We start from the raw sequence: 27864 nt of genomic DNA on the forward strand, positions 1-27864 counted from the left end.
AAATGGCTATTAAAAAAACAAAACAACAAAAACAAAAACAAAAACAAAAACGTGGCATTTACATTTGAGTCATTGACATCAAAAGCATTTTAGGCTTAAACTTTGATTATTGAGGAGTGTTAAACGTGCTTTTCTTGTTTTCAGTTTTAGAAACTAGCATTCTATGTGAACTCTGTGCTCCGAGGGGATTCTTTTGAACTTGGGAGTGCTGGCCCTTTTATCTCAACTTGACTTGAGCTAGTCACAGAAGGAGCCTCAGCTGAGAAATTGCCTCCATATGGTATGGCTTTAAGCAAGCCTGTGGGGCATTTTCTTAGTGATTGATGTAGGGGGCCCACGCTTACTGTGGGTAGTGCCATCCTAGGGCTGGTGATAAGAAAGTTGGCTGAACAAGTTAGGAGGAGCAAGCCAGGAAGCAGCACCCCTCTGTGACTTTCTGCATCACTCCTGCCACAGGTTCCTGCCTGCTTTAGTTCCTGCTCTCACTGCCTTTGATGGTAGACTATGATATGGAAACAAAGTAGCATATGGGCATAGTGTTTCAACACTATGCAATGGATATGGTGACTAAGACAATTTGGGTAAAGTTTCTTATCCAGTCAGAGCATGTCAACAGCCGGCTATTTTGCACATGTGTAAGGAACAGGTTTTTGGAAGGCATTCTTTTGAGGAACAAGGTGGAAGGCTGAAGGTTGCTACATGGGGTCGCTGGTATAATACACACAAGTCTGGAAATGACTGCCAAGGCAGTGATGAGCCAGCACACAGACTGAAGCCCGTCCTGCAAAAGCCCGATTATCAGATGATTAAAAAGCTGAACTCAAGGTAATTCTTACTACAGAGCAGCTGTGAGGAGTGTGACAGACTGCAATTGGTGGCTTGTCGGAGCCTGAGAAAGTCTGTGGGCTCTCCGTATAGTCTGGCTTGACCTCAAGATGTCTAATCCTGTTCTGTAAGGAGGAAACGTCGGCGTTTTCAACCTTACGAATATTAAAAACATGAACCTATCATACATTAAAGTAACGTATCAGTAAAGATGTCAAAAATCAAGAGCTGTTTAATGTTTATAGTATTTTCATCAATGGGTTTAAAATCCTTCAAAAAACAGGCAGAGTGGGAGGCTCACGCCTTTAATCCCAGCACTCAGAAGGCAGAGACAGGATGGGTTCCTGTGAGTTTGAGGTCAGCCTGGGCTGCACAGGGATTTAAAAAAAAAAAAAAAAAGATTTACTGTTTTATGTATGTGAGTACACTGTTTTTAGACACACCAGAAGAGGGCACCAGATCCCATTACAGATGGTTGTGAGCCACCATGTGGTTGCTGGGAATTGAACTCAGGACCTCTGGAAGAGCAGTCGGTGCTCTTAACCGCTGAGCCATCTCTCCAGCCCCTGAAACTGTATTTCAAAAGGCCAGCGACTAAGATGTAACTTAGCTGTATAGTAATTGCCTAATGTGCACAAGGTTTAGTTATTAGTGGCACACACGCATACGTGCATACTCACATACACACACAAGCACACTTGAGGGACATAGCTCAGTGGTAGGCACTTACTTGCTCAGTGCACAAAAGGCTGGACGTTCAAAGCCCAGTACTGAAAAACAAAACAAAATGTTCACACGTCACATGCTATGTTTGTAAGTGAACAGTAATGGCTTCCCGTCACCTTTCTAAAATGGCTGACTCATTTAACTAACAGCACTGTGAACCAGTGTTCTCAACTTTTTCCTGCCTCAGCTGCCATTCCTCCATGATAGGGGAGGGACGTTGGCATGAATTCTATACGCTCAAAGGGATACCTGGATTACACAACGCAGCAGATAAAAGCAACTGGCATTGTGCAGGTTTCCCAGGTCCCCACCCGTATTTCCACTTTTGCTGTAGTGATGTTTACTGTTTGCCAGGTACTCCGGTGCACTGCGTAGAGCAAACAACTTAAACTCCCATGGGAACCTCTGCGGCCCATGATAAAACCATCCTCTATTTACATGAGGACAAGGCACAGCGTTTAAGGAACAAGATCACACAGACAGTAAAAGACAGGCTGTGGAATCAACTCTGGATGGTGCAGTCCTTGGGTTTCTGTCCCGACACACTTTATTCCAAAGGCACAGGGAGAAACCATTACCATACAGAGGACTTGTCCTAGCATATTGTACATACTAGTCACAGACTTCATCTTGTAATGAGTGACAGGGCCTCAGTGGCTGGGTGGTCTGTGTTCTGTGTCACGTGGGTCTTAAGGTTTTAACAACTTCACCTGCCTTTACCTGCCTGAGCCTTTACCGTGTTCCCACTCAGAACTGGGAAAAGGGAAACTCAGCTGTCCTATTACTTTCCCGTGGGATGTGGTTCACCCTAGGAGTACGTGATTGTGGGAGGGCCACTGACAGACAGCTTCAGTCTTCTGATGTGAAATCTGATCTTCTGTGGAAGAAGGCATGCCCATTTGGAGAACTAGTTAAAGCTGATTAGAAGTTTTAAGTCCGTAGAAGCCGCATGTCAGATATAAAGCTGAAGTTCACCTTGAACTTTATTTTTAGAACTGCACTAATTAGAACAAAGTTAGACTCGTAAAGGCCTCTTCCTTGCACAGACGGGAATCTACAGCAGAAAGGCCATTTACAAATCACAACATATGCAGCTTCGTGAGCCACATAGGTTGAACAGAATGAAACAGAAAGCTACACCAAAGACAACTTCCTGGGAAAGCCGTCTCACTCAGCTTCTGCCGTGTTTTCTCCAGCAAGGACCCTCCTAATGGGTAGACTAGTTCTGAAAATCAAATTTAATTAAAAATTTTTAAAATCTGAGGGCTGGCTGCAATTCAAAACCGAGTCTTTTCACAGCCACCTTACTAGACGCTGTTTAAAGACAAAGATGTGTAATGCCACCTACAGGGCACCTTTGGAACTACAGTCCTACTTCTATGTCCCACACTGGGTTAAAAAAAAAAAAAGGCAAACCCTTGCTCATCACATTTAGCCAGAAAGCGTGAGGAGGGGGCGAAAAGAAGCACAAGAAGACGCACCGCCATTCTGTCCTGCACTTAAATAATAATGTGGAATCAAAACCAACCCGGTGTCACCAACTATAATCCACAGACTGTTAGAAATGGGAGAAGAGTTAGGCAACCAGAGGGAGAAGGTGGAAGAGGCTCAAGTCACTGGTGAGGAGGCCTGCAATTTGCCTCTGAATTGTAGAATCCCTCCCCCAGCCTTCAGTTAACAGCGATTCTGGTTCCTAGAGTTGTTCCACAGGTTTTGAGGTTCAGCCCCTCATTCTGGGCAGGACAGGCCACTCTAACCAGAGCACTTCTCTTCCCTTCTCTCGCCCTCCCTGCTGGGAGGTAGTAGACACGGGTTTCTTTATGGTGGTGATTCTCAATTTAGGAAACATTAAAGCTATTTGGAGTCCTTCAGTACCACCACCACACCTCCTGTTTACTCCGGCTAGAATGAAGCTTGACCTTAGCATAGTGCTTGGCTTCTGCTAGCTTCCAATTTTCCAAGTGACCACACAGTCTGGTTGAAGAAACAGTCCCTACAAAGCTAGGAAGTTACAGGTTCTAGGACAGCTAGGGCTACACAGAGAAACTGTCTCCAAACACCAAAACGAAACAAAAATCCCCAAACTTAAAGCCAAAACAAACACAAACCAGTTTGGGGCTGCAATCTCTTTCCAGGTGACGTCCACCTACTCCCTGGTAAGTGGTGCTAGGCCCCGCAGCCCACAGCAACAAACCCTGCTTGCTCAAGAGGACCCCAACTCATCTCTAGCATTTCCCTGACACACTGGTAATTACTTGAAGCTGGGCAGTTGGTATACTGGTTGATGCCCAGCTAGAGGCATGACCTCACTCATCTCTTGCACCTATTTGTTTTTGAGATATGGCCATGTGTTCCTATGTGTCCCAGAATGGCCTTGAACCCATGATCCTGCCTCCACCTTCCAGGTGTGTGCTGTGCAGCTCCCCTTGGACGTACACATCGATGCTGAGCCTTCCAGCCCCCAGCTCACAGATCGATTCCCAGGTTGGCAGGTCCATCTACCCTCTGCTTCAGGGCTAACAGCAGCCGTCCTGCCCCAAGCCCTGGTCTAAACCAGCCAAGCCTCTCCCTGAGCAACACAAGCCTAAGCAGAGATACTGGCTTCCCCTTCAGCGGATGAGTTACTCCTTAGGCCCTTCTTCCAGGGGGGTCTCAACTACAGGGCTTTGCTCACCAAAAGGCCTACATGTGCCCAACACTGAACTCCTCCAAAGCAGGGCTTCTCCCAGGCTCCTGTGTGGGAAGCAGTTGGCACTGAGGGTGCCCTTTAGTTAATTAAGTCCTGCAGTAGAGCTCAGTGCTGGCCTCACTCCACAACTGGGAGTTTTAATTTCCCGCTTCATTCTGTTACAAATTCCGTCCCTCCCCAAGGTCAGGTTCCCAGAGGCAGTGATTGTGGAAGGACAGGTTCAGGAGTGGGTCTAGCTAGCAGGGAGGAGGGGAGGCAAGCAGGGTGTGGTCCCCAGGAAACTGGTACTAAGCTGCTCTGTGGGTTAAGCCAGCTGGACTTCATATGAAAGGAAGTCTGGGATCGTGGGAAGGGTGTGAGAATCTGAGGGGTCTAAGGTCAGTGTTCACTCCAGCCCCATGTTATGGAGCGAGCTGTGTACGAGCTACTGCACGCAAAGCTGCACACACTCAGCCTGTCTGCCTGGGGCAAACTGCTCCACGAGGTGCCATGCACGGACACAGTATTCTGAAAATCTAACAGCAAGCAAGCTTTAAAGGCTGAAGAAAGCTCCCAAGAAAGAATCGCTCCAAACTGACTCTTGTCTTCAAGTCTCTAAATGGAGTCGCTCTTGCTTTCTGGAAAGCAGTTGTTTGTTATAAATGTTCATCTCATCAGAGACGTCTTGGAAGCAGAGTCACAAGGTTTCAAAAACGGTGTTTATTTCAGCACATACAACGTGCCATCTAGCACCGACTGTAAACTCCAGAATACATCTGGTTACTACTTTTTGGATCTGGTGGTGGTGCTCAAGACTGACACAGTAGACTATGTGAGCAGGTGATTATTGGAACAACAAAAAAGTTGGAGACAACACAGTAAAAACCATTTGATAAATGTACACAGAACTCCATTTAAGTATGAAGCAGAAGCCTGCAACTGGCTTTCTCTCCTCACACCTCCCTGAGACAGCGCTTGGTCCCCCGTCCCCTGACTTATCTTCTTAGTGACCTAGAGCTACAGCGCCCCAGACTCCCCAGTTCACTAGTCCCCAGTTCCCCAGTTCACTCACCTACCTGTGATGGAGGGAAACACAACTCTGCCCAGTAAAGGTACAAAATAGTATTTTCAGTTTCCTTTCAAAGAACATGTTAAGTATTAAACATAACACAAAGGAAAAAGAGAAACCACTACACAACTATGTAAAAGTGAGACTGCCTCTGAACTTCACCTTAGTATTATATAATGAGAGACACTAGCACTGGAAGCTGGATTGCATCAACTTCTCTATGGTTTTGGGTTTTTGCTCCTTTCTCCCTCCCTCCTTCCTTCCTTCCTTCCTTCCTTCCTTCCTTCCTTCCTTCCTTCCTTCGAGACAGTCCTATTATGCTTGGAACCAGCTTGCCCCGTAGAGCAGGCTGGTCTGGAACTCAAGAGGGCCACCTGCTTCTGTCTCCCCTGTGCTGGTATTAAAGGCGTGCGCCACCATGACACCAGTCCTCAGAACATTCCTGTACAGTAATAGATGCCATTAGAAATTGGATCAACTGATTTTGAGCTTCTTAGAAATGTACTGAGCCAACCATGCTGCTTCAGACTTGAGGGTCTCTCAAAATTAATTTTTATTTGAGTGATTGTCAACGTTTCTTTTAAGCAGAACTTGATGCCGAACTAAGTAAACCTACGTTAGATTTCAGCCCACAGGTGGGCGGGCGGGTGGGCAGGCAGACATTTCACATTGTGGGCAGTCCAAAGTAGTTGTCATCCATGTACCAGATCTCTAAGGACATGCTGGAGAAATCTGTGAGGCAGTCTTCCATGCGGTATGCACATGCTCCGTTCACATCTTGACCTTACCCAGGATGTTGCGGGGCGTGGCTAAGATGGAGAAGCGCTTCATGATGGCGGTTTCTATGAGGAACGGGGGAGTTTGAACATTAATGTTATAACACCAAGTAGCGCACTTCAAGAGAGCCATGTGCAATGTTTAGAGACAGTTCTTAGCTGACATCTAAAGCAATCAAGAAGAAAGCAGATTATGAATATTATCAAAACTAAAAGCCTTTGTGTTGGTAAAGGACTCAGAATGTCTAAGACAGCACAATCTAAAAATGGGCAAATATTTCTCTAGTGACATAAGATACTGAAGATCATTAATTAAGAAAAAAACCTGCAATGGAATCCTATACCTCACCTGCCCCAACAACTACCACGAGAAGGACAGACAGCAACAAGTGTTGGCGAGCACTCGGCAAGGGAGCCCTTGGGAAGGTAAAGACGAAACAGGAGCTTTGGAAAGCGTTGGTGATTTCACCATACCTACGAAGTCTCTGCACACATACGTGTTCACGGCAGGATTATTACTCACAGACAAGAAGCAAACGAGAAATGTTACCAGCGGATGAAGGAATGTGTGGATTAGCTAGCAGAACTGTGCTCAGGGATGTGACTCAGACTCAGAGAGGAGGATAAGGTGAGGATGCGACACGGAGGGACCGGGAAACGCTGTGCTGAATGAAGGGATCCGGATGCAGAAGTGTGCAGGACAACAGACTTGTAAAGCACGCACAGAATGGACGGTGCGGACTGAACAGCAGCAGCATTTCCTGTCTGGTGATGGAAACACTTACGATACAGCCGAGTTGACTAAAAACCGAGACATGTGCTTTGCAAGGATAAATTTATGGAATGAGAATTATATCAATTTAAAAAGGAAACAGGTCTTTGCAAAAACAAAATAATTGTTTATATTCAGAAACATAAAAGATATTTATGCCTCAAAAAAAATCCCTTGGAAACTGTACAGCAGCTTCAGCAAACACTGCATCTCCTAAGGTACAAATGTATTGTCTTTGCCTTTTCAGCACATTCCACACCAGTCTAAATAACCCTCTTAGCCTTTCTTCCTTAGACTGAGTTTTAACTCCCATTCCTGGTCTCTAAAACTGTGTTGCTGGCTATAGAATCCTTACCACTAGAAAGCAGAGTGAGCCGGGTGTTCACTGTTCATTGAATTCAATCAGACCAAAATCATCAGAAAGTAGTGGAACACACTAGATTTTAGTGTCATTAGTGAAACTAATGTCTCTGCCTTACGGTCCTCACATCCACAATCGAGCATACAAGATTCCCCCTTCTACAGGCTTGAACCGTAGGTGCAATAAAGGTGAGCCACTAAAAAACCGTTACGGTGGGAAGACAACCAGACGGGAGCACACATCAAGGTCTATTTAATTGGGGTGCTTTTCTTCTCCAGGTCAGACCGCCCATTTTCCTTTTAAAGGGAAAATGAGAATGACCAAAGTTTAAAAGTTGCAACTAGTCTTTTAAAAAGTTAGAAAGAGGAAGCTACAAAAATCTTTTGAAGTGCTGTTCAAGAGGCACTGTGAGAAGCATTGGGAACATTGAGATTACACACACACACACACACACACACACACACACATACACCTAAGAAGCCTTACAGTAACTTCTCAGGGACAGTCTCAGTTACTCAGCCATTTGACTTATAACTGAAAAGGACTTTCTTTAAGGGGCCTACCAGGCTGGGGACTTATCTCCATGGCAGACAGCTTGCCTATCAGGTATAAGGCCAAAGGTCCATTTTCCAGCATGGCAGAAACAAAGCCAGCCTTACATAAATTTTGATATAGTGTCCCACTGTGGCCAGCCTGGCCTCCAACTGCATAGCCCTCCACTTCCTGAGTTCTGAGACTGTGACCAAGAACCCAAGGCAACACATGAACGATGGAAACGCTGCGTGTCAGTCAGCACAGCTCTTCACACTAGGTGGAGATGACGAACCTGACCACAGCTCAGCACACAGACAAGAGCCAGCTGACACAATCAGATATGAAGAACTGTGAAAGCACATACTGGCTTTTTCTTTCTGATGTACACAATATGAATGTCTTCACTTCGGTATTCTTCATCATGTTTGTCCAAAGGGATTTCTTCAAAGTCAAAGTCTAGCTGCAGGAGCTATAAATTTAAAGGACATTTGTGATAAATTCAGACTGACTGGCAAGGGCAACTCGGAAGCCTTCTCAAGTCTGGAGTGCTCTGTATCTTTACATTGGCACAGTTATTTAGATGAAACCACATGAGCTGAGAACCTGATATATGTGCACTGTACATGTTTTAAGTAAATATGAATTACTTGGATTTTTAAAATTATAATTTCAAAAGTTGAGTAACATTTTCCCATATTAATGAAAAACATGGAATATATTATATTTACTTAATAATTAAGCCTATTTATATATTATAACATATAGCACATATTATCTGAAGGAGTCACATAGTTGTTTTTGTCATTAGACAAAAGTAGTCCTTCCAGCAGACAGAATTTCAGGACTACAGATGCAGCTTCAAAAGGAGCCAGTTTTTCATAGGTTGCATCTGTGCCCATAAAAGGGTATGGGTGCCACTTGAGGGGAGAATTAACATCGTATAAAAGACAGACAAGACAGGCATTCATTTCCAACTTTAAAAACAAACAACAAGGGGGCTGGAGAGATGGCTCAGCGGTTACGAGCACCGACTGCTCTTCCAGAGGTTCTGAGTTCAATTCCCAGCAACCACGTGGTGGCTCACAACCATCCGTAATGGTGTGTCTGAAGAGAGCACTGGTGTACTCATATACATAAAATTTTTAAAAATCTTTAAAACAAACAAACACAAACAACAACAACGCTCAGGAAATCGCTACTTATGTAAAATAAAAATATATAGGAAAATACACAAGTAAGGTCCACCACCTCCATTCTATCATGCAAGCTTTAAATACCCTGCTGAGAAACTCCCAAAGGGTCTCGTGTTTAGCAGCCTTGAAAACTGTCTCAGAAGACAAGCTTGTCATCACTGGCCCCTGGCACCTCGCAGTGCAACAGTAAGGACTGTGAGAACAGCCAGCAAACCTGGCCTAGCAAGGTCAGAGACAGTGGGAGGAGGGCTGTGGAAACGTCTCCCTGGGTTCTAATCAAGAGAATGTTTCCCCCACATCACATTGCCTAAAATACCGCAGCGACCGCATCCAGCTCCCCCAGAGGGTAACTGCTACCAAGACAGACCTATTACGATACTCACCTCAAAATACTTCTTCTCAATTTCTGGATTTTTCCCCATTGTACGTTGTTCGTAACAACATATAATACAAGTTTCAGATCCACTGAGATCTTTTAATGTTTTCAGCAGTGGTTCCAAGGACTATTTAAAAAAAAAATACCATTTTCAGTTTATTACGTCAAGAGTTTCCTGTGATAGGAAAGGGTCAGGAGGTGAGTCAAACCATTCTAAACCAACAAAACAAAGCAAGGTTATCAAACAAGACTGGTAAACAACCCCTGACTACCAATAATTATACTGGTTTCTAGTTAAGTTGTACCATCACATCTTGCTAGACTTAAGTCTTACAAGTCTAATTTCACTTCATCTAAGTTAATGTGGTATTTAAACAATCAACTATTTATTCTACCAAAGCAAGCCTGACCCTAATGGTTTAAATTTAATTTTTGTTATTTTAATTATATGCACGTATTTGCCTGTGTCTAAGTATGTGCTAGTGCCTGCAGGGCCAGAAGAATTGATCTTCCTGGAGCTGGAGTTACAGGTGGCTGTGAACTGCCTGATGTGGGTACTGGGAACTGAACTTGGATCCTCTGGAAGAACTGTGTGTGCTCTTAACTGCTGACCCTTTTGATCATCAGTTGGCTCAAGGCATCAACTTAAAACTAAATACTGTCCAATACTGCATAAACTGATATGGGAAGAAAATCATTCCACAAGTCTAATAAAATGTTGTCACTGAGAATAACTAATTTTGGAGCGTCTCACTCTGTGCTGGCCTAGCATTCATGGCAATTGTGAGTGCTAGGATTCTAGGAGTGAGCCAACCTGCATTTTAATTAATTTCCAAAGTCACAGTTAGCAGTCAATGGGAAAAGAAAAACAAATGAACAAACAGACAAACAAACAGAAGGTATCTTAGTTTTCTAGAATATATGCAAATCGGAAAATCCTTTTAAATTTTTCCAAAAAGTCTCCAGTAGAATGCACGCAAGTTTTCTCAACCACCTCGCACAGGCAGGCCTGTATGCCTATCCTGAATTGTGCGAATGTGTTGCCTTTGATAGTTTAACTTCTCTTTACTGCCTCATCATCTATAGAACAAATATCCCACACCTGGAGGTGTTAAACCACGGAGAGCTGTGGGCTTTCGGACACACCAGTTCGACCACTACTCACCTCCTCATAGTATATACAGTCTGCCATCAATATGTAGTCTGGTGACATCAAGTCTTCTATGTCTTCACCCCTTAAAAATGTCAAACGTATGTCTTTAACTGATGCTCTGACGATTTAAAGTGTTCATTTTAGAAACGAGAAGCAGAAGGCTCCCCTCATATTAAGCAAGCGTTGTGTAAAATGCAATTTAAAGCCCATGTAAGCGATCGATTATCTTAAAAACAAGCTGAAAGGCCATACAAACCATTTCAGTACCTTGGCTTGAACAGAACCAGTCACAAGATGCTTGTTCATATCAATATTCATTTTCAGCAAGTCCTGCAGCTCTTCAAGATCAGTGACTATAACATCTGCCCTAAAAAAACAACCTCGTTGAGGTACAGGCGCAAGGCTGCACGCCGGTGACCTGATGCTGGGCGACCAGCGCCTTCCCGCCAGCTCTTACCCGAGGGTCGCAGCCATGAGCCCCACGGCCCCCGTGCCGGAGCCCAGCTCCAGCACCGAGCGCCGACTCAGCGCGTGGGCCCCGTCGCCAGAAAACCCCGGCGTCTCCAGGTATTTGGAAAGGACGATGGCGGCGTCCCACACAACGCAACCCACGCCCCCGGAGCCGTACTGCTGCAGCCGAAGCACTGTCCCATCCCGCTTCTCCAGAACCCGCACAAAGCTCCACAGCGGGTCCTCCACCTCCGGCTCCACGGCGGCCGCCATCCCTGCCCCGGCCCGCCGCAGGCTGCGGCACGCGGTAACGTCACGCCCACGCAGCACCCGTACCTCCCAGCGGCAGGGCGGCTGCCCAAGGCGCATGCGTGACTCTCAAAGTCCGCAGGAAGCAGCAGAACCTACCCAGGAGTGGCCCAGCTGCTGCTACAATGATAGGCACTTTAAGAAGCAAAGCGACCGACAGTGCTTATACATAGCTGGAGAACGGCTCACACAGAGCCGCTGGCGATAGATCTAGGCAGCTACCCAGGTCCTATCTAAAAATGGTTATATTCAAGAAGTTTTCCTACTGTGCTTCCTTTTCATATGAATGCATAAACGTGGTGGCTGGGAACGTGCTACTTGCTTTTAATGGTAAAGAAAAGTTAGTCCTTTTACATCCCACGGGGCCAAAAGATGGCCAGCAAGACCAAGGACTCACATAGTAGAAGGAGAGACCTGCAGGTTGGCCTGTCACATTGGATCTCTAGTATGAACACACACACACACACACACACACACACACACACACACACACGTAATAAACAGATGATAGCTATTCGTTCTTCTAGATTTTTTTCAGCTTTGTTGTTTTTTGTTTTTTTGTTTTCAGGATGGCCTCCTGTATCCCAAGTAGGTTCAAACTCTTCATACTCTTCACGTAGTCGAGTCGCCTTTAAGTCCAGATGCTTCCGTCTAACCTCCCAAGTTCTGCGATTACAGGTGCTCACCACTATTCCCAGCTTCTCCTTGCTCTTTGTGATGAAAAACAATATTGCAAATCTTTTACAAATTAAGACTGAGGTGATTTATTAATCTTGTTAAGAACTCTGATACAAAGCACAGTAAAAGGCCACAGACCAGTAGATAAACAACGTGGCTTTTGGCTACTTTACAATGGCTGCTACTGCACTATCAGCATAACATACATACCTTGATCACTTTGAATGATAGTATCCAAATGGCAAAGCTTTATCCTGATTAAAAAATTTAATAAAGCTTTTTAAAGTATTTTCTGTTTAAATATTACTAATCTGGAAAAACTTTTCAAAAATTTCAGTTAACACGAGATTAAAGACAGTTAATAGGTTTGACAATGGCAGTTGGTTCTTATGCCATAAGACACTTTTGTTCCAGACTTACAAATTAGTCAAATAGCAGATTGTATTATAGGCCTCAAGTCACTTACATTTATAGAGGTTATTAGCATTATCTTTAAATATATACAATATAAATAAACTGTACATATATGGCATATTAATTTTGTCTTCCCAAATAATAGGCAAATCATTAGCTAAACAATGATTAGCTAAACACCATACACTGCAAAACAAAAGGCACATCTTAATGAACACATGCCCTTCTTCTATAATCAGGTTATGTAGAACTGTTTATAATTTTAACAAAATAATAAACACAGTGCATTCTATTATTTCATTCTATTTTCCGTTTTTGTCTTCAGCAGCAAATACTGACATTTAAGACATGGTCTCAAAGAGTTTAAGAACAGTGGGTATTATTCCTAAGTCTCCTAGATGTAAAAACCAAACAAAATTAGAAGCTAGAAGACGGTCAGAGGGTTAAAACCCAGGACCACCACCCCATATCTTCTGCATCTGTGTAAGTTCATCACCCTAAAAAGGTATCTATCAGTCAGGCGTGAGAACGCCCTCGAGCGCTGGCTCCTCTCAGTGCCGTCTGCTAGCAGAGTCTACAGTGCAATACAGAGTCTTTATACTGGCCTAGGGCAGCACTGGGGAGCCGAGGAAGCAATGCTGCTGATCACCTGGGGGCTATGGTGAAGGGCTTTTGCATTTTAATATTTCAAATTCTTTCCTTCCTTCCTTTTCTCTCTTTTGTTTGTATTTTGACTTTTGAGACAAGGTTTTTTTGTGTAGCCCTGGCTGTCCTGGGACTTGCTCTGTAGACCAGGCTGCTCTCAAACCCTGAAGCCCACCTGCCCCTGCAACCAGGGTGCTGGGATTACAGCTGTGGGCCACTGCCATCCAACAAGTTTACTAATTCTTAAGAGCTTATTTAATCAGTAGCATTTCTGTAAAAAGTACTAAAATACTATGTCTTTTTGAATAAATTAAAAACCTTTACAAATACTATTCCAGTGTCAATGACTACATATGGCCAAGGTCATTGAGGAGTTTCTGCATTTTCCAGCAGAGGCAGTCTATACAGTGGCGGGTGGGAAAGCTCCCGTTTGTAAGTCTTTGGTGGCAGCTTTGGTAAGAGAGGGCTTGAATTCTGCCTTGGTGGGACAGGAGGAGCTGGAAGATGAGCAAGGCTGCTGTGACTGGAGCTGAGCAAGTGACAGCTGCGTGGAATCCGTGGAGAGGGCGTAGTGGGAGGAGTGCTTGGTGAGTTAGGACACGTGCTGACGTCTCTGAGCCAGTCTGGGTCTCTGTGAGGATGGCCCAGTGGAGGCGGCTGAAGATTAAATGGACAGTTTATAAAGTGTTCCGGAGGCCGAAGAGGAACTGGTGGAGGGGTATCAGGAAGAGGGTCTCTTGGAGGAGGTGGAGGTGGACTGGGCACAGGCCCATCAAATGTACCCATGAGGACAGGAACTCTTGGCTTTACCTTCGGAGGAGGGGGCTGTCTTGGTGGAATAGCAGGAGGGTCATCATCAGATTTCACAGCTCCCTAAACAGAACACAAAGGGATATGTATAGTCTCTTGGGAAATGTACAGGACAATTTAAAAAGACTGAAAACTCTTCTGTGAAAAGTTAAATCTGGAGGCTCAAATTAAATTAATGGGGTTTATTTATCAGGTTTCTAACTAAATTGCTTCCAATCAAATTCTAGGCTCAGTTTAAGATTTGGATATTTAAGATGTTATCCCTGAAACCTTAATACATAGAGCTCCATATTGTCTTGCTTTGCTTCCAACATTCCAGAAATGTATAAAACTTAATGCAACAGGTCAGTGAAAACAACACACTTCATAGATATGAAAGGACATGTTATCAACAGCATTTAATACCTAATTCTATTCACTGAGCATCTACTTCTGTTTTTCCCATGGTGCTTAGAGCAGTGGATCTCAAGTGTGATCCAGGGAGCAGCAGCGGCAGTACCAGGGGAGAATGAACGGCGCAGCACGGCCAGGCCCGGCTGCAGGCTGACAGCCTAAGGCTGCTCAACAGCCCACTTCTTTTTTTTAAAATATGGAACACTTCATGAATTTGCATGCATCCTTGCGCAGGGGCCATGCTAATCTTCTCTGTGTTGGTCCAATTTTAGTATGTGTGCTGTGGAAGCGAGCACAGCAGCCCGCTTTTAAGAAGTCCCCAATGATTCTTACATTTGAGAAGCACTGGTCTAAAGTTTTCAGGTTCTTTCAATAGAAATTCCACCCTCCTTCCCCAATCTGCATAAGAAAGACAATGTACTTCTGATGATTGGAAATTTTCTACTTTTTAAAAAAGTTTTTAAAAAATTATTAAACAATTACTTAAAGCATTTTTTAAACACAGCAATATAAATTTTAAAGATTCGTACAATGTGACTAAATTATGACTGACACACTCTAAAATTACTCTAAAACATGAGTACTATTCTGAAGATTCACAACTTGGCCTAATACGAGGCCCACCCAGGCCCGGATGGATGGCTACCTTGGAATTGAGAGCATCATGATCAAACTTTTTCCGAGGGGGAAGCGGAGGAGGAATTAGTGGCTCTTCACTCAGTTTGTGTAAACTTCCACATGAGCTGAAGAAAGTCTCTGGGGGAGGAAAAGACTCGCTTAGCATTCACAGTGCAGTTACAGGACAAAACTTCAATACAACTTGTGAGGACTTCTGCTACCAAAACTGTCAAATGTGTTCTTTCTCTCTCTTGGTTCTTCTGTCCTCTCCACAAATTCTAAGCTTTAGGGGACACTGTGTGCATGTGTCTGTAACCAAGCATCTACCAGGGCAACTGGCACATGGCAGTTGTAATATTTAAATGAAGGCACATTATTAAGATTAATAATGAAATTCTGCTTTGGCCCTGGAGGGGCAGTACTCACAGGTACTGAGGCAGCAGGATCATGAAGTTCAAGGATAGCCTGGGCAACTCAGTGACTTTGTCTCAAAAAAAGTATATATGTATCAAAAAAAAAAAAAAAAGAGTTGAGGCTACACCTCAGAGTGAGGCTACACCTCACAGTGGGATGCCCGCTTAGCATGTGTGAGGCCCCCTAGGTTTGATGATCTGCACAGAAACCAACCCTCCCCTAAACGTCGTTTAAAAACTAAACCAAAATAAAACTGAAAATGTGTGTCTACATGTGCACTCATGTGTGCATTTGTATGGTGGTGTATTAGCCTCCAGAGGAACACCATTCTGAGCAGAAACTATTTCTAATACAAAATAAGTCTAGTTACTATACATAAGTAAGGAATCCAAAATTAAAGTCTGTAATATAAATCTTACTGAGGGAGTCCACTATATTTTAACCAACCACGGTAAGCAGAAGTGCCCATCTGATGGATTCCTTAGAAAATTAAAGTATCACAGCTATAAATAATGAATAAATACCAATATAGCAGTGCCAAAGCATTGGGCAGTTCACTGGCACCAAGTCCAGTCTAATCAGTGAGCTCCAAGCCAGCCTCAAGAAGCAGGTGAGTAGCCCTAAAGAATGACACCTGAGGTGGGCCTCTGACCGCTACGTGCACGTGTACACATGGACCCACACAAACATACATAATTTGGGCACATGATAAATAGTTAGTACAATTGTCCCTTGGTATCTAAAAACTAGTTATGTGATATTACATAAATGTAAGCATCCACCAATGCTTTAGTCTCTTAAATAAAATGGCTAAGTGTGTATAAATCCTATAACTTTAATTGTCAGTAGACTTATCTTACTCATCACAATGTAACCCTTATATAAATTATTGTTTAGGGAATGATGTTAAATAACAAAAAGACTCTGCATGTTCAAGTACAGGTATAGCCCCTGTTGGTCTAACCATGTTTCCAGTCTGTGGCTGGTTGACTACAGACACTAAGAACTGACTGTGTATCCTTTCTCACAGGAAATGTGCTAGGTGTTCTCCAGTTACTTCACCTGATCCCTAGTAAGTCTGAAGATGAGGAGTAGTTTGTTCAAGTTCAGACAAGATCAAATATATATGTTTTGTTTTGTTTTGTTTTGTTTTGTTTTGTTTTGTTTTTTTCCGAGACAGGGTTTCTCTGTGCAGCCCTGGCTGTCCTGGAACTCACTCTGTAGACCAGGCTGGCCTTGAACTCAGAAATCCGCCTGCCTCTGCCTCCCAAGTGCTGGGATTAAAGGCGTGTGCCACCACCACCTGGCCAAAAAATATGTTAAAAATGGTTAAAACAAAAATTAACAAAATTTCAAGAGCACCAAGTTGTAAGTAGTTCAGACTGTTGATAAAATTTTCTTTTGGCTCTTGGGATGCAGCTCAGTCTGACAACGCCTTGCATCAGTGGGGACTGGGAAGGGGTGGGTGTGTGTGGGTGTGTGTGGGGGATGGGAAGAGGGAAGAATAAAATAAAAACATTTTTTATATATTTTTAATATAAAATCCTTTCTATTCTTCAGGCATTCTACAAATGTCAGAAAATATATATTTTTGCTTTAACATAAATTTCTTCTTGAAATCACCCAAATATGGAAGTACACCTTTAATAAATCAGATTATGGTCTTTACAATCATCTTACTGTAACCAGCTTCTGTCTTACTTACTTGAGTGTGGCAAGAGGACTGGAGCAAAGATGGTGTTGCTGCCTGTTGGAAAGAAGAGAAGTAAGCTAATGTGGGTGGCCTTCTTTTTAGATAGTTTCTATCGAGGTTTGGTCTTTTGTTATATATTGTAATGCTAAATGTGCCCACTGCCCCCAAGACCTGGTTGTCCCAAAGATGAGAGAGTCTGGACATACACCTTGGCCCCAGCTGGGCAGATTCCCGGCCTTGGGGGTCTGAGAGGGGCATGAGGAAGAGGAAGGTGCAGGAGGAAGAAGGAGAAGCCGCCATGGGTTAGGAGTCAAGAGAATGTAGGCCATGAGGGCTGGCCAACTGGAGTTAGAGCAGCCCAGATGAAACAGAGTAAGAAGTAATGACTCGAGGTTATCAATAGGACAGTAGATTCTAACAGCATACAGGGTAGGCAGCTGCCAGCTTTTGTACTTATTATAAATATAAAGGATAGCTATTGTTTAATGCTTACTGTAAATAAAAAGCGTATATTTATCAGGGAAGTAAATGGTCTAAGGTGAGGGAGAAACCCTGGGTTGGGATTAAATGGTTTCTACAATTTTCACTTACAAAAAAATGCACTACTGCATGTCTTTAATCCCAGCACTTGGGAGACAGAAGTAGGTGGCTACCCTGGTCTACACAGTGAGGATAGCTAAGTTACACTGGTAGAGAGGCCCTATCTTCCCCCCCCCCCAAAGTAAAATGCACTATAGAAATAACAAACCTCGATGGGCGTGGTGGCACACATCTTTGATCCCAGCACTCAGGAGGCAGAGGCAGGCGGATTTCTGAGTTTGAGGCCAGCCTGGTCTACAGAGTGAGTTCCAGGACAGCCAGGGCTATACAGAGAAATCCTATCTCGAGAAAAAAAAGGAAGGAAGGAAGGAAGGAAGGAAGGAAGGAAGGAAGAAAGAAAGAAAGAAAGAAAGAAAGAAAGAAAGAAAGAAAGAAAGAAAGAGAAAGAAAGAACGAGCAAACCTCTCCCACCACCTTCTGCTGTGCTAGTCTGGAACATGAGCTTGATAGTCACTGTACCTACAACAGCTCTCCTTTTGTAGCCTAAGGGATCCTTTTTCTGTCACAATCCCTTTCAATTTCTTTTATAGAATTTATGTCCTTGATTTATTACCCATTACTCCAAAGAGGAATAATAATAATAATAAAAACCCTCTGTTAACTGAATAAATTGGAAACTATACACATACATGCTTCCCTTCACCCCCACGACAGGTTTCTCTGTGTGGCCCTGGCTGCCCTGGAACTCACTCTCCCCTGAACTCAAGAGTTCCACCCGCCTCTGCCTCTCAAGCACTGGGATTAAAGGCGTGCCCCCAACCACCAGGATGCTCTGCTCTTTCCACTAAACACTACTTTTGCATTTAGACGGCACTATCCAGACCAACACCGTATCTTAGTTTCGTTTTATGTTGCTGTGAAACAGCCTGACAAACCATAAAGGCTTATTTCAGCACCCAGTTCCCGGTTCCAGTCCACAATCAGGGACAGGAGCAGAGTGCATGCTCGTGCCCCGCTCACCTCACCTCTTTCTAAGAGACAGTACATCCTAGTGTAGCCCAGGCAGGCTGGAAACTTGTCACACAGACCAGGCTGGCCTTGAACATAAGAGACCCATTCACCTGCCTCTGCCTCCTGAGTACTAGGCTAACGATGACGCCAAGACGCTCACACCCATTAGTACATGGCTCAGGATCCCGTGCTTACATAATTGTGCTATTCACAGAGGTCAGGTCTTTCACTTCAATTCATGTCATAAAGACAATTCCCCACAGACATGCTCACAGGCCAACCTAACCTAGACCATCCCTCAGGAAGACTCTCTTCCCAGGTGATTCTAGAGTGTGTCCATTAAAACTAGCCAAACACACAGGTGCCAAGGGTTCTATAGCTCTGTAATTAGAAAGAAGAAACAAATTATTCAAAACACAAATTCCTCCTTACCAAGAGGTTTTGTTACATACTTACCACAGGAGCTATTGAGGTCCACATCTAGAAACACGCTGTGGTCTGAAGAAGCAGACACTGGTGGGGTGGATGGAGTGTTGGGGGAGGTTGGTGCAGACACTGTTGATTCTAGCTCTGTCTCAGCGATCCGGCTAAAGCTTATCTTATAAGGCTCTCTTTCCAGAGGCGTTGGGTGACCTCGTAGCGTGCCTGAGGTAGAGCCATGGCGGCCAGCATTGGGCCTTATTCCAGGAGATTTTAAGGAAAAGGTTGACTTCCTAGGCTAGAAAAAGTAAATAAGTATAGTTAAAATAGCACTGATGTGTATTGTAGGTGGTTTGTTTATAACTTCCAGCTATCTTATTTTAAGTGCACTCCTTGATCTTCAAGGACAGCCTGTAGCATTTCTTGTAGCACTTGATTAGATTGTTTATCATGGGCTTGATAAGTAAATCTTTTTTTTTTTTACATGATTTTAGAGATAAACTGCTATGTAACTGTGGGATGGCAACCCCATCCCTCACTTGATGTCCTAACTTTCTGCTGGAGGTGTGCTCTATAAGTTCCCTCTCCCTACTGTCTGGCATTTCATTTAAGATCCCTCTGAATCCTGAGAGTCTCTTACCTCCCAAGTGGTGCATTCTGGGGGTCCCCCCAACCTATCTCCTGAGGTTGCCTGTTTCCATTCTTTCTGCCGGCCCTTAGGGCTTCAGTCCTTTTCCCTCACCCAATACCAGAGACCCATAATTGTTCCTGACTGAAAGAATTACATGGATGGAAATGGAGAGGAGCCTGAGGAAAAGAAGGTCCAGCGACAGGCCCAAAGTAATATCCAGCTCAAGGGGAGGTCCCAAGGCCTGACACTATCACTGAGGCTATGGAGCGCTCACAAAAAGGGTCCTATCATGACTGCCCTCCGAAAGAGCCAACAAGCAGCTGAAAGAGTCAGAGGTAGATAATTGTACCCAACCAATGCACAGAAGCAGCTGACTCCTGTTGTTGAATTAGGGAAGGCTGAAAGAAGCTGAGGAGAAGGGAGACCCTGTAGGAGGACCAGCAGTCTCAATTAATCTGGGCCCCCAAGATCTCTCAACACTGGACCAGCAAACAGGCAGCATACACCAGCTGATATGAGGCCCTCAACACACATACAGTAGAGGACTGCCGGGTCTGAGTCCATTCTGAGATGATGCACCTAACCCTCAAGAGACTGGAGGCCCCAGGGAGTTTAGAGGTCAGGTGGGGTGGGAAGAGGGGACATCCATGTGGAGATAGGGGGTGGGGAGGAGGTATGGGATGTGGAACAGTCTGAGGGTGGATGGGGGGGATAAAATGTGGAGTGTAAATAATCTCTTTCATACCATATAAATTGATTTCACAAACATTTACTGGGAACAGAATTTATGTGACATAGTATTATGTGCTTCATTTTTTAAAAGATCATTTTTTTCTCCTGTCCTTAAGCAAATGAACAACCCCTACCTAGCACTTTAATGACTTCAGTAGAAGTACTATTATGGTTCCCACTCTAACTTGCTTGGTTTTTAAACCCCCATCAGTGGTAACATAATGGAAACAAAGAATTCAGAAAGACGGAGTAAAATGAAGCTGTGTCAACTCCCTAGCTTCTCACTTGTCCCATGCAGCTCCTTGCTTTGGAGCCTCACCTTCTGTACCTTTTCTCTTACGGCAGGAGGTGCAAACGTGGACAGATAAGTAAAGGGCACCGGGATGAAGGCTACTTAGCACGCATGTGGACCTAGACTTTATACCTAGTACTGCTTTGTTTAAATTGGTTTCTATTGAAAGGCTGACATTTTCTGCTAAGTATTATTTTCCTTTCTGTGATGTTAGAGGGTGAACCCAGGGCCTCACAGATGCCCTCTTACCTCTGAGCCCCAACCCCATCCTGTATACATAATTTTGGAAATAGAATAGTACCGTAGAATAAAACAAGACAGCTATTGGTGATACAACAATTTTAACAGAATACGTTGATAAACATTGAAATTATTATACTTAAAGATTTATTTATTTTATGTATATGAGTACACTGTTTCTCTCTTCAGACACACTAGAAGAGGGCATCAGATCCCATTACAGATGGTTATGGGCCACCATGTGGTTGCTGGGAATTGAACTCAGAACCTCTGGAAAAGCAGTCAGTGCTCTTAACTGCGGAGCCATCTCTCTAGCCCCTGAACATATTATTTTTAAAAAGAGACAGAGCCCCCCATAATTATAATGAGCAGACTTACAAATCGAGGTGGTTGTTTGCAGTTTCGGGGTTCGATTTCTAATGATTTGTTGAACAAATAATCTGTAAACTCTTTTTCAGATAAAATTCCCATGGGGTTGAGGTTTTCAAAGAATCTCTAGAATCAAACACATAAATACATGTATATACTAAAATTATGTCCAATTAACTTTAACAATAAAACAAATCAAGACACCACAGTATTTGAGACGTTTATACAGATTGCTCTTTCTGCTCTCTATTTGTGACTAGGACAGCATCCTAGCCTCATAGTTTATTAGGATGATGAACAGATTCTCAGCGCAGTGGTTGGCATCACTTGTTTCTTAGCAACTATCTTCCTGCTCACTATGACACCAAAATTACCATCATTCTTCTACTGACAGAGTTTACAATGAAGATTATGCCTGAAAACCACAGCGTGCAGTAGATAAGCAGGAAAAAAAGTGGAGATAATTGGATTAAGGTATATTCAAAAGTAATTTAAAAGACAATTATAGTAGAGCATGGTGGTGCACGCCTTTAATCCCAGCACTGGGGAGGCAGAGGCAGGTGGATTTCTGAGTTCGAGGCCAGCCTGGCTACAGAGTGAGTTCCAGGACAGCCAGGGCTATACAGGAAAACCCTGTCTCAAAAAACCCCAAAGACAATTATAGCTTTAATTTTTTTCTGTGTTACCCTCCAAGGCCAAAATAAATAAATAAATAAATAAATAAATAAATAAACAAACAAACAAACAAACAAACCAACCAACCAACCAACCAGACCTGTGCTTATCTAAAAAAATTCTACTATGAATATATATTTTAAACTTTAAGTTTTTAAGTAGAATATTGAGATAATTTAGTAAAATGTCAAAAAAACAATGTGTGAGTGAGCGCATCTGTGTGTGTGAGCACGTGGGTGTGTATGTGTATGCATGTCTGTGTGCCTGAGTGCGCATCCGCATGGGTGTGTGCATATGAGAGCAGGCTTGGGGGAGGTACAGGAAGATGTCAGCTGCTTGAATGGCTGGTGGGAACTGAACCCTGGTCCTCTGGAAGAGCAGTGCATGCTCTTAAATGCTGAGTTATATTTCTAGCTCTGCATCTCAGTTTTTCAAACTATAAATTATAAAATGATCTGGGCTTGGCACATAGCTGAAGTGGTGAAGAAAACAAAAAAGGAAAAAACAGCAGCTATTTCATTGATCAGAGACGCTGACTTTACCACGAGAATGCCTCTGGACATTATTATCTGTGTGATACATTAATTCGAACACTGTTACTCTGTGACATGTTCTAGGACTGATTTCACTAGTCTCCAGACAGTCACTTGCACAGGGATTTTCTAACTCATTGGTACACTAATAATTACAAGCTGTGTACAATTTATTACTATCTATCTATATATCTTATGCTCTTTTATTATTTCTAAAAATAAACATTGGCATCTAATTACTGGGTCTAACTTAAATTTTTTTTTTTTTTTTTTGATACATCTCAAAAAAACCTCAGGCTGCTTTGAACTTGTAATCCTCCTGCCTCAGCTTTCTAAATGCTGGGATCACAGGCATGTGCTACTATGCCTAGCTGGCAAGCTTTATTGAATTTTATAAGGGTTTATGAGGACATATAAAAGCAGAGTTTTAACTATACCAGTAGGTAAAATGAGCTTTAAATTTTTTAATATAAAATCCTTTTTGTTCTCCTGGCATTCTGCAAATGTCAGAAAATTATATTTTTGCTTTAATATATAAACTTCTTCTTGAAATCATCATGGATAAGTTAAGATGCAATCAGGCAACGTAAGTAATCTCAGCCTTTATAAAAAGCTGTAACAGATGCACTCTGTTTTCCGAACCTTGCTTTATTTTCCAATACTATTTTGTAGTCTCCCCTCCCCCAGCCTGAAACCTGCTTGCTCAGGGGTGGAGCTTGCCGCTTAATTGTTCTACCACGCCCACTGCTGGAGCCTGATGCTTTCCTGTTCCAAAGCCATCACGTGGACCCCAAGATTATTTGGCGGGGATCCGGCCCCCTTCCCCTGCTTCATAACTGCGTGCAGAATAGTAAAATTGAGCTTTGATCAGAATGACTGTCTTAGCTGCACCTTTTTCTCGCCCGCCTAGCCCTTCTTCTCTTCGAGGTTTCCAAAATGCCTTTCCAGCCTAGAACCCAAACATGTAGTCGGCTGGCCGGACATAACACTATTTAAGTTGGTTAACTGTGCCTTAACAAGTGAATGGCTGTGCTGAAAGAACCTAGAGGGGAAACCCCCACTCTACTCCCGATTCGGCGTGCACCCAAGAATCAAGAACAGAACACAACACCTTGATGTAACAACACGAGGTATTTTAATGGCGGAGCTCCGGGTTGAAACGTATCTCACACAGGAGACAGTGGATTCAACCACGAGGCTTGGAAGCTAGGGGTTTTTATAGAAAAGGAGTGGGGCTGGGGGAGGAATTGGCGCGGTTTCACATGATTGGTCCATTTAAACATCAGCAGCCTGTAACATTTAACTTAGGTCAGAGGGGTGGGAGATAGGGAGGCGATGGGCCTGCCCGGGCATGTCCTGGTCTGTTCCGCTATGTTCTCAGCCCCAGGTTTCAAAGTTCACAAAAAACTCTTTGGGCTATTTGACATATATTACACGAATCACAGGTCTCAAGTTTTATTTCCTTTCAGTGCTATGTGTTTCTTTAAGAGACTGGGTCTTATGCTGCCTAAGTTGACCTCTAACTATCTGTTAGGGAATGGCACTGATCCTCTACCTCCTACTTCTCAAGTGTTGGGATTATGTGCATAAGCCATCATGCCTGGGCCTGGTTAATTTTACATTTACTTTGTGTCAATTCCAAGGAAGGCATATTTGCTCTGAATGATGGTAAGAAGCAAAAAGAAGATCACAGAGATATCACGAACTGATGTTTCTGAGACACAAATGAGAAAAGCACTATTTCAAGTGTACTCAAGTACATTACAGCATTATTTTTATGGGAAATGCATTGCAGACTCTAGTGTGGGCTTGAAGACTATATTTCTGCATTCCTGTGACCCTCCACAGCACAGAGGGCTGGCAGAATGAGGAAGGAAGGGATAGAGCTGACAACCACTAGCAGCTCATCACCACTGGTTGGTTTGTTTGTGCCAGGGTTTCTCTGTGTAGCCCTGGCTGTCCTGGCCCTCACTCTGTAGACCAGGCTGGCCTCGAACTCAGAAATCCACCTACCTGCCTCTGCCTCCCGAGTGCTGGGATTAAAGGCTTCGCTACCAACGCCGGCTCATCACCACTTTCTTTTGTGTGGTGGTATGCAAGCTATATCAAACATTATTACTCAAAATGAAACACCAACTGACAAAATGTTTTTTAAAAAACCTGTTATGCATATATATCTTCACAGTGATCACATGAAGGGATTCAATGTTTTGTCAGGCATGTGAGACACCTAAAATGACTAAGAGTCATTACAACAGCAGCAGTGGGGTTTTATTTTATTGCACAGATGTTCCATTCCCTCTGTCTTTTTGGAAGAGTTGCCTAACCATGCACAAAAAGGCAGGACTCTCAGAAGGCCCCTAAGATTAATGACTGCTACAGCATACTCACCTGTATGTACATTGTTGTCTGAAGCTTAATTTCAAGAGAGCATGTTTATCACTGTGACACTCTTTAGCAACTCCATTGGATTTAATGCTATTGCTTTCAAAGATTAATAAGAAAATATTTACCCTCATTTCTGGTTCTGTCCGTAAGCAGTACGGTTGGTTCTGATACTGCTGGATCTCTCCAGTTATTTCAGCCACTTTCCTCCTCTTACTGAAATTGATCAAATCTTTCCCTTTCCTCTTTAGAAAGTCACTGTTCCCTTCTTCAGTCTTCAGAATATTTGTTAAATATATTCCTAGCCAAAAAAAAAAAAAAAAAAAAAAAAAAAAAAAAGTTTAAAGTTATTTTAAGACTAATCTCATTTAATCAATCATTTGGGAAGACAACTGGTCTGGTATGGCCGGAAGACACTGCAGAATCCAGCGTTCTAACTCCTGAAAGGTGAAGACAAAAAAGGTCCAGACTCAGAAGATTGCCTAGTAACAATCTGTAACAGAGTTTAAAATACGGAGCAAGGGAAGCCTACCTTCACTAACGTTAAAGGCTACTAGACAAAGAATTGGCAAGCTAAGAATATCCAAACCTGTGTGTTAAAACCTTGTCTAATCAAATGTTTTAATATTTAAAATATTTACTGCCAATGATCTTTAAGTGACTATAAACAAGTTAAGCAATTTTGCTTAAGAACAGTAAGACAAACTGATCTTGAAGCTCATTACTTAGAAAAAAAAGTTCTAATCCCTTTTTATGCATAATTACTGGCTCATTTAAATTAATGGTTCTTGGCTAAAAGCAATTTTGTCCTTCAAGGAATAGTTAGGAATATCCAAGATTAGGATACACTGGACTCTAGTGAGTCAGGAGTCTGCTAAATATCTTACAGTGTGATTGACAACCCTTTACAACAAACAATTATTTCCTCTCAATTGCAATCAATAATAGTTTAAAAAAACAAGCCTTCATTTAAATAACCATCCAATTCCACCAGGGAAGCCAGCCATGTGCCACATAACTATCTTTAAACCACGGGCAATCTACACAACAGTGGTATCAAGAGATTACAATAAAGTAAAGCTTATGCTTAGTCACCAGAACCACCCCCAAGTAAAAGGGAGCTGAGGAAATCATTCCAGTTGTTGTAATATTACAGCACAATGTGTGACTCATGTGCTTCTGGTGACACTGGCATGAACAGACTCCCACGACCTAACATATAAATACAGCAATGTAACTACGTCAGGTGGGTAACAGTTTGCAATCATAACAAATAGTTATGTTACTGGCTTATGCGTTTGCTATGCTTTAGTTTTGTCATTATTTTAGAGTGTAATTATATTATAAGGAAAATTTTGTCATTATTTTAGAGTGTAGTTTTACACTCTAAAACAAAGTTTACTATAAAACAGTGAACTGTATTTGGGATGCTGAGAAAGAGCTGTTTGAGTTCAGGAGTTTGAGACCAACCTGGGCAATATAAGCATGACTGCATTAAAAAAACAACAAGGAAAACAACTCTGAATAGGCCATAATGACTGGTTTCGACCATTTAGGTGTGTATAAGTGTATTCCATGATGTTTCCACAAATCTGCCTAAAGATGTCCTCCTCAGAGTGTGCATTTACTATTATGCATAATTATATTTGATAAAAGGTCACATCAAAAAGCTCTGCTCAGCCAGGCATGGTGGTGCACGCCTTTAATCCCAGCACTCGGGAGGCAGAGGCAGGCGGGTTTCTGAGTTTGAGGCCAGCCTGGTCTACAAAGTGAGTTCCAGGACAGCCAGGGCTATACAGAGAAACCCTGTCTCGAAAAAACAAAAAACAAAAAACAAAAACAAAAAAACAAAAAAAACAAAAAAAAAGCTCTGCTCAATGTAATTTGTATTAATCATGCAATTCTGAGTTAAAAAGGTTTCATAAAGTCTCTGAAAAAAGTACTTTTATACTGATAATTAAAGACAAACACTGCAGATGTGTCATATATGTTAAAAATAATAGTTCACTTCATAAGAGTCTTCACAAGACTTGTTAAGTAGTGCAGATAAAATATTTTCAATTCTTACAACTTTAAGAGCAATTATCTTCATCTTCATTATATAGACAAGGAAATAGAGGTTTTTTTGTTTTATTTATCAATACAGGCAAATAATAAATTCATATGTATGACATAGGAACAATCTATCTAGAAAGACCTGGTCTCTTTTGGATACAACACATTTGTCTTCAAAATATAATATTTATATTTAATGACTTACCAAAAAAAGGCACACAAGGCGGATTGATTGACTTAAGTTTTACTAGGTACTTTTTAAAGTGGTCCTGACTTAGTTCCACAGCGTCATCCAAAATTCTCCGCTTCCTTTCCTGCAGTGCCTTTAAAACATGTAAGTTGAATATAATTCTTGCATATGAGTCAATCATATATAAATATCCATAAGAATATAAAACTTTGGCATTTATAAAAGTTTACAAATACTTAAAATCAGTTTAAAATTTATGAGTTTTACTCCTTTGGACACTTGCTAAAATGAGTTATTCTGTCTTTTATCTATAAATATAAAAACTAAGAATTTGTGTTCTTTCTACTATAAATTAGAAGATGTAGGAATAGAAAACTCCCTTGGAGCCTTTTTTTTTTTTATCATTTTAATCATCTGGTGTAAATTACAGGGGCAGAAAGAAGAACTATGATCCTTCAGGATTAAATAGTTTTTGACTAAAAGGTCTTGTGAGGTTGAGGGCAAATCTTAGCAATAAAACAATGTAGGGAGGTAGGAAAACTGAAGAAAACCTAGTGAATGGAGTAATCATAGGCTTCGCTTTTTTATTTCATTAATATACTTTTTTAAGGGAAATAAAGTGATTTATAATCAATGAGGAATATAAGCACATATACCTAAACACAGACCCACAGTGAGCAGTATGCCTGAGACACATATATACATGTAATAAATGTGGTTGTTTTAATAGCTTTTATTCAACACTCTACAGAAGTCACAGACAACCTGGACAAGGGGAGAGCATGAAGGACCAGTGATCTATCACTATTCCCAGAGTCATTATTGACTGCCCCTGGGGATGGGGGTGGAAGCCCCAAGTATATACAAAGAATGTTAAAAGAAGTTAGTGACGTGCTGTATATAAAAGCCAAACA

General features: G+C 42.5%; 2 protein-coding genes and 1 non-coding gene across 9 annotated transcripts in view; all 3 read right to left on the reverse strand.

Annotated features, from left to right (window-relative positions):
* Positions 1 to 4924: 4924 nt before the first annotated feature.
* Vcpkmt (valosin containing protein lysine (K) methyltransferase) lies at positions 4925 to 11207 on the reverse strand. Of its 6 annotated transcripts, none has more exons than NR_166434.1 (6): positions 10911 to 11207; positions 10721 to 10815; positions 10466 to 10535; positions 9308 to 9427; positions 8096 to 8200; positions 4925 to 6130 (listed from the first exon to the last, which is right to left on the reverse strand). NR_166434.1 is itself a non-coding variant. In NM_001033236.3 (6 exons), the coding sequence occupies exons 1-6, from the start codon at positions 11174 to 11176 to the stop codon at positions 6116 to 6118; spliced, it is 687 nt and encodes a 228-aa protein (NP_001028408.2). In that variant the 5' UTR covers positions 11177 to 11207; the 3' UTR covers positions 4925 to 6115. The 6 variants fall into 6 exon arrangements, 2 of the variants coding, with proteins under 2 accessions (NP_001028408.2, NP_001365973.1); NR_166435.1 differs by having other exon boundaries at positions 8024 to 8200; NR_166433.1 differs by having other exon boundaries at positions 10710 to 10815.
* A 743-nt stretch (positions 11208 to 11950) lies between these two features.
* Positions 11951 to 27864, reverse strand: part of Sos2 (SOS Ras/Rho guanine nucleotide exchange factor 2) — a 98092-nt gene continuing 82178 nt past the window's right edge. Inside the window, exons 17-23 of one of the 2 annotated variants that reach the window (NM_001135559.1) lie at positions 26966 to 27083; positions 24834 to 25006; positions 21122 to 21238; positions 18885 to 19146; positions 16890 to 16931; positions 14799 to 14908; positions 11951 to 13822 (exon numbers count right to left, since the gene is read on the reverse strand). In NM_001135559.1, the coding sequence (NP_001129031.1) occupies positions 13313 to 13822; positions 14799 to 14908; positions 16890 to 16931; positions 18885 to 19146; positions 21122 to 21238; positions 24834 to 25006; positions 26966 to 27083 (1332 nt within the window). In that variant the 3' untranslated portion in view covers positions 11951 to 13312. The remainder of the gene's footprint in view (positions 13823 to 14798; positions 14909 to 16889; positions 16932 to 18884; positions 19147 to 21121; positions 21239 to 24833; positions 25007 to 26965; positions 27084 to 27864) is intronic. The other variant, XM_006515635.1, reaches the window with a different exon arrangement.
* Positions 14343 to 14448, reverse strand: Gm24449. The gene has a single exon (XR_003950397.1). It is a non-coding gene; the product is annotated as a U6 spliceosomal RNA (small nuclear RNA).

Source organism: Mus musculus, chromosome 12 (genome assembly GCF_000001635.26).
Source record: "Mus musculus strain C57BL/6J chromosome 12, GRCm38.p6 C57BL/6J".
NCBI classification, from domain to species: Eukaryota; Metazoa; Chordata; class Mammalia; order Rodentia; family Muridae; genus Mus; species Mus musculus.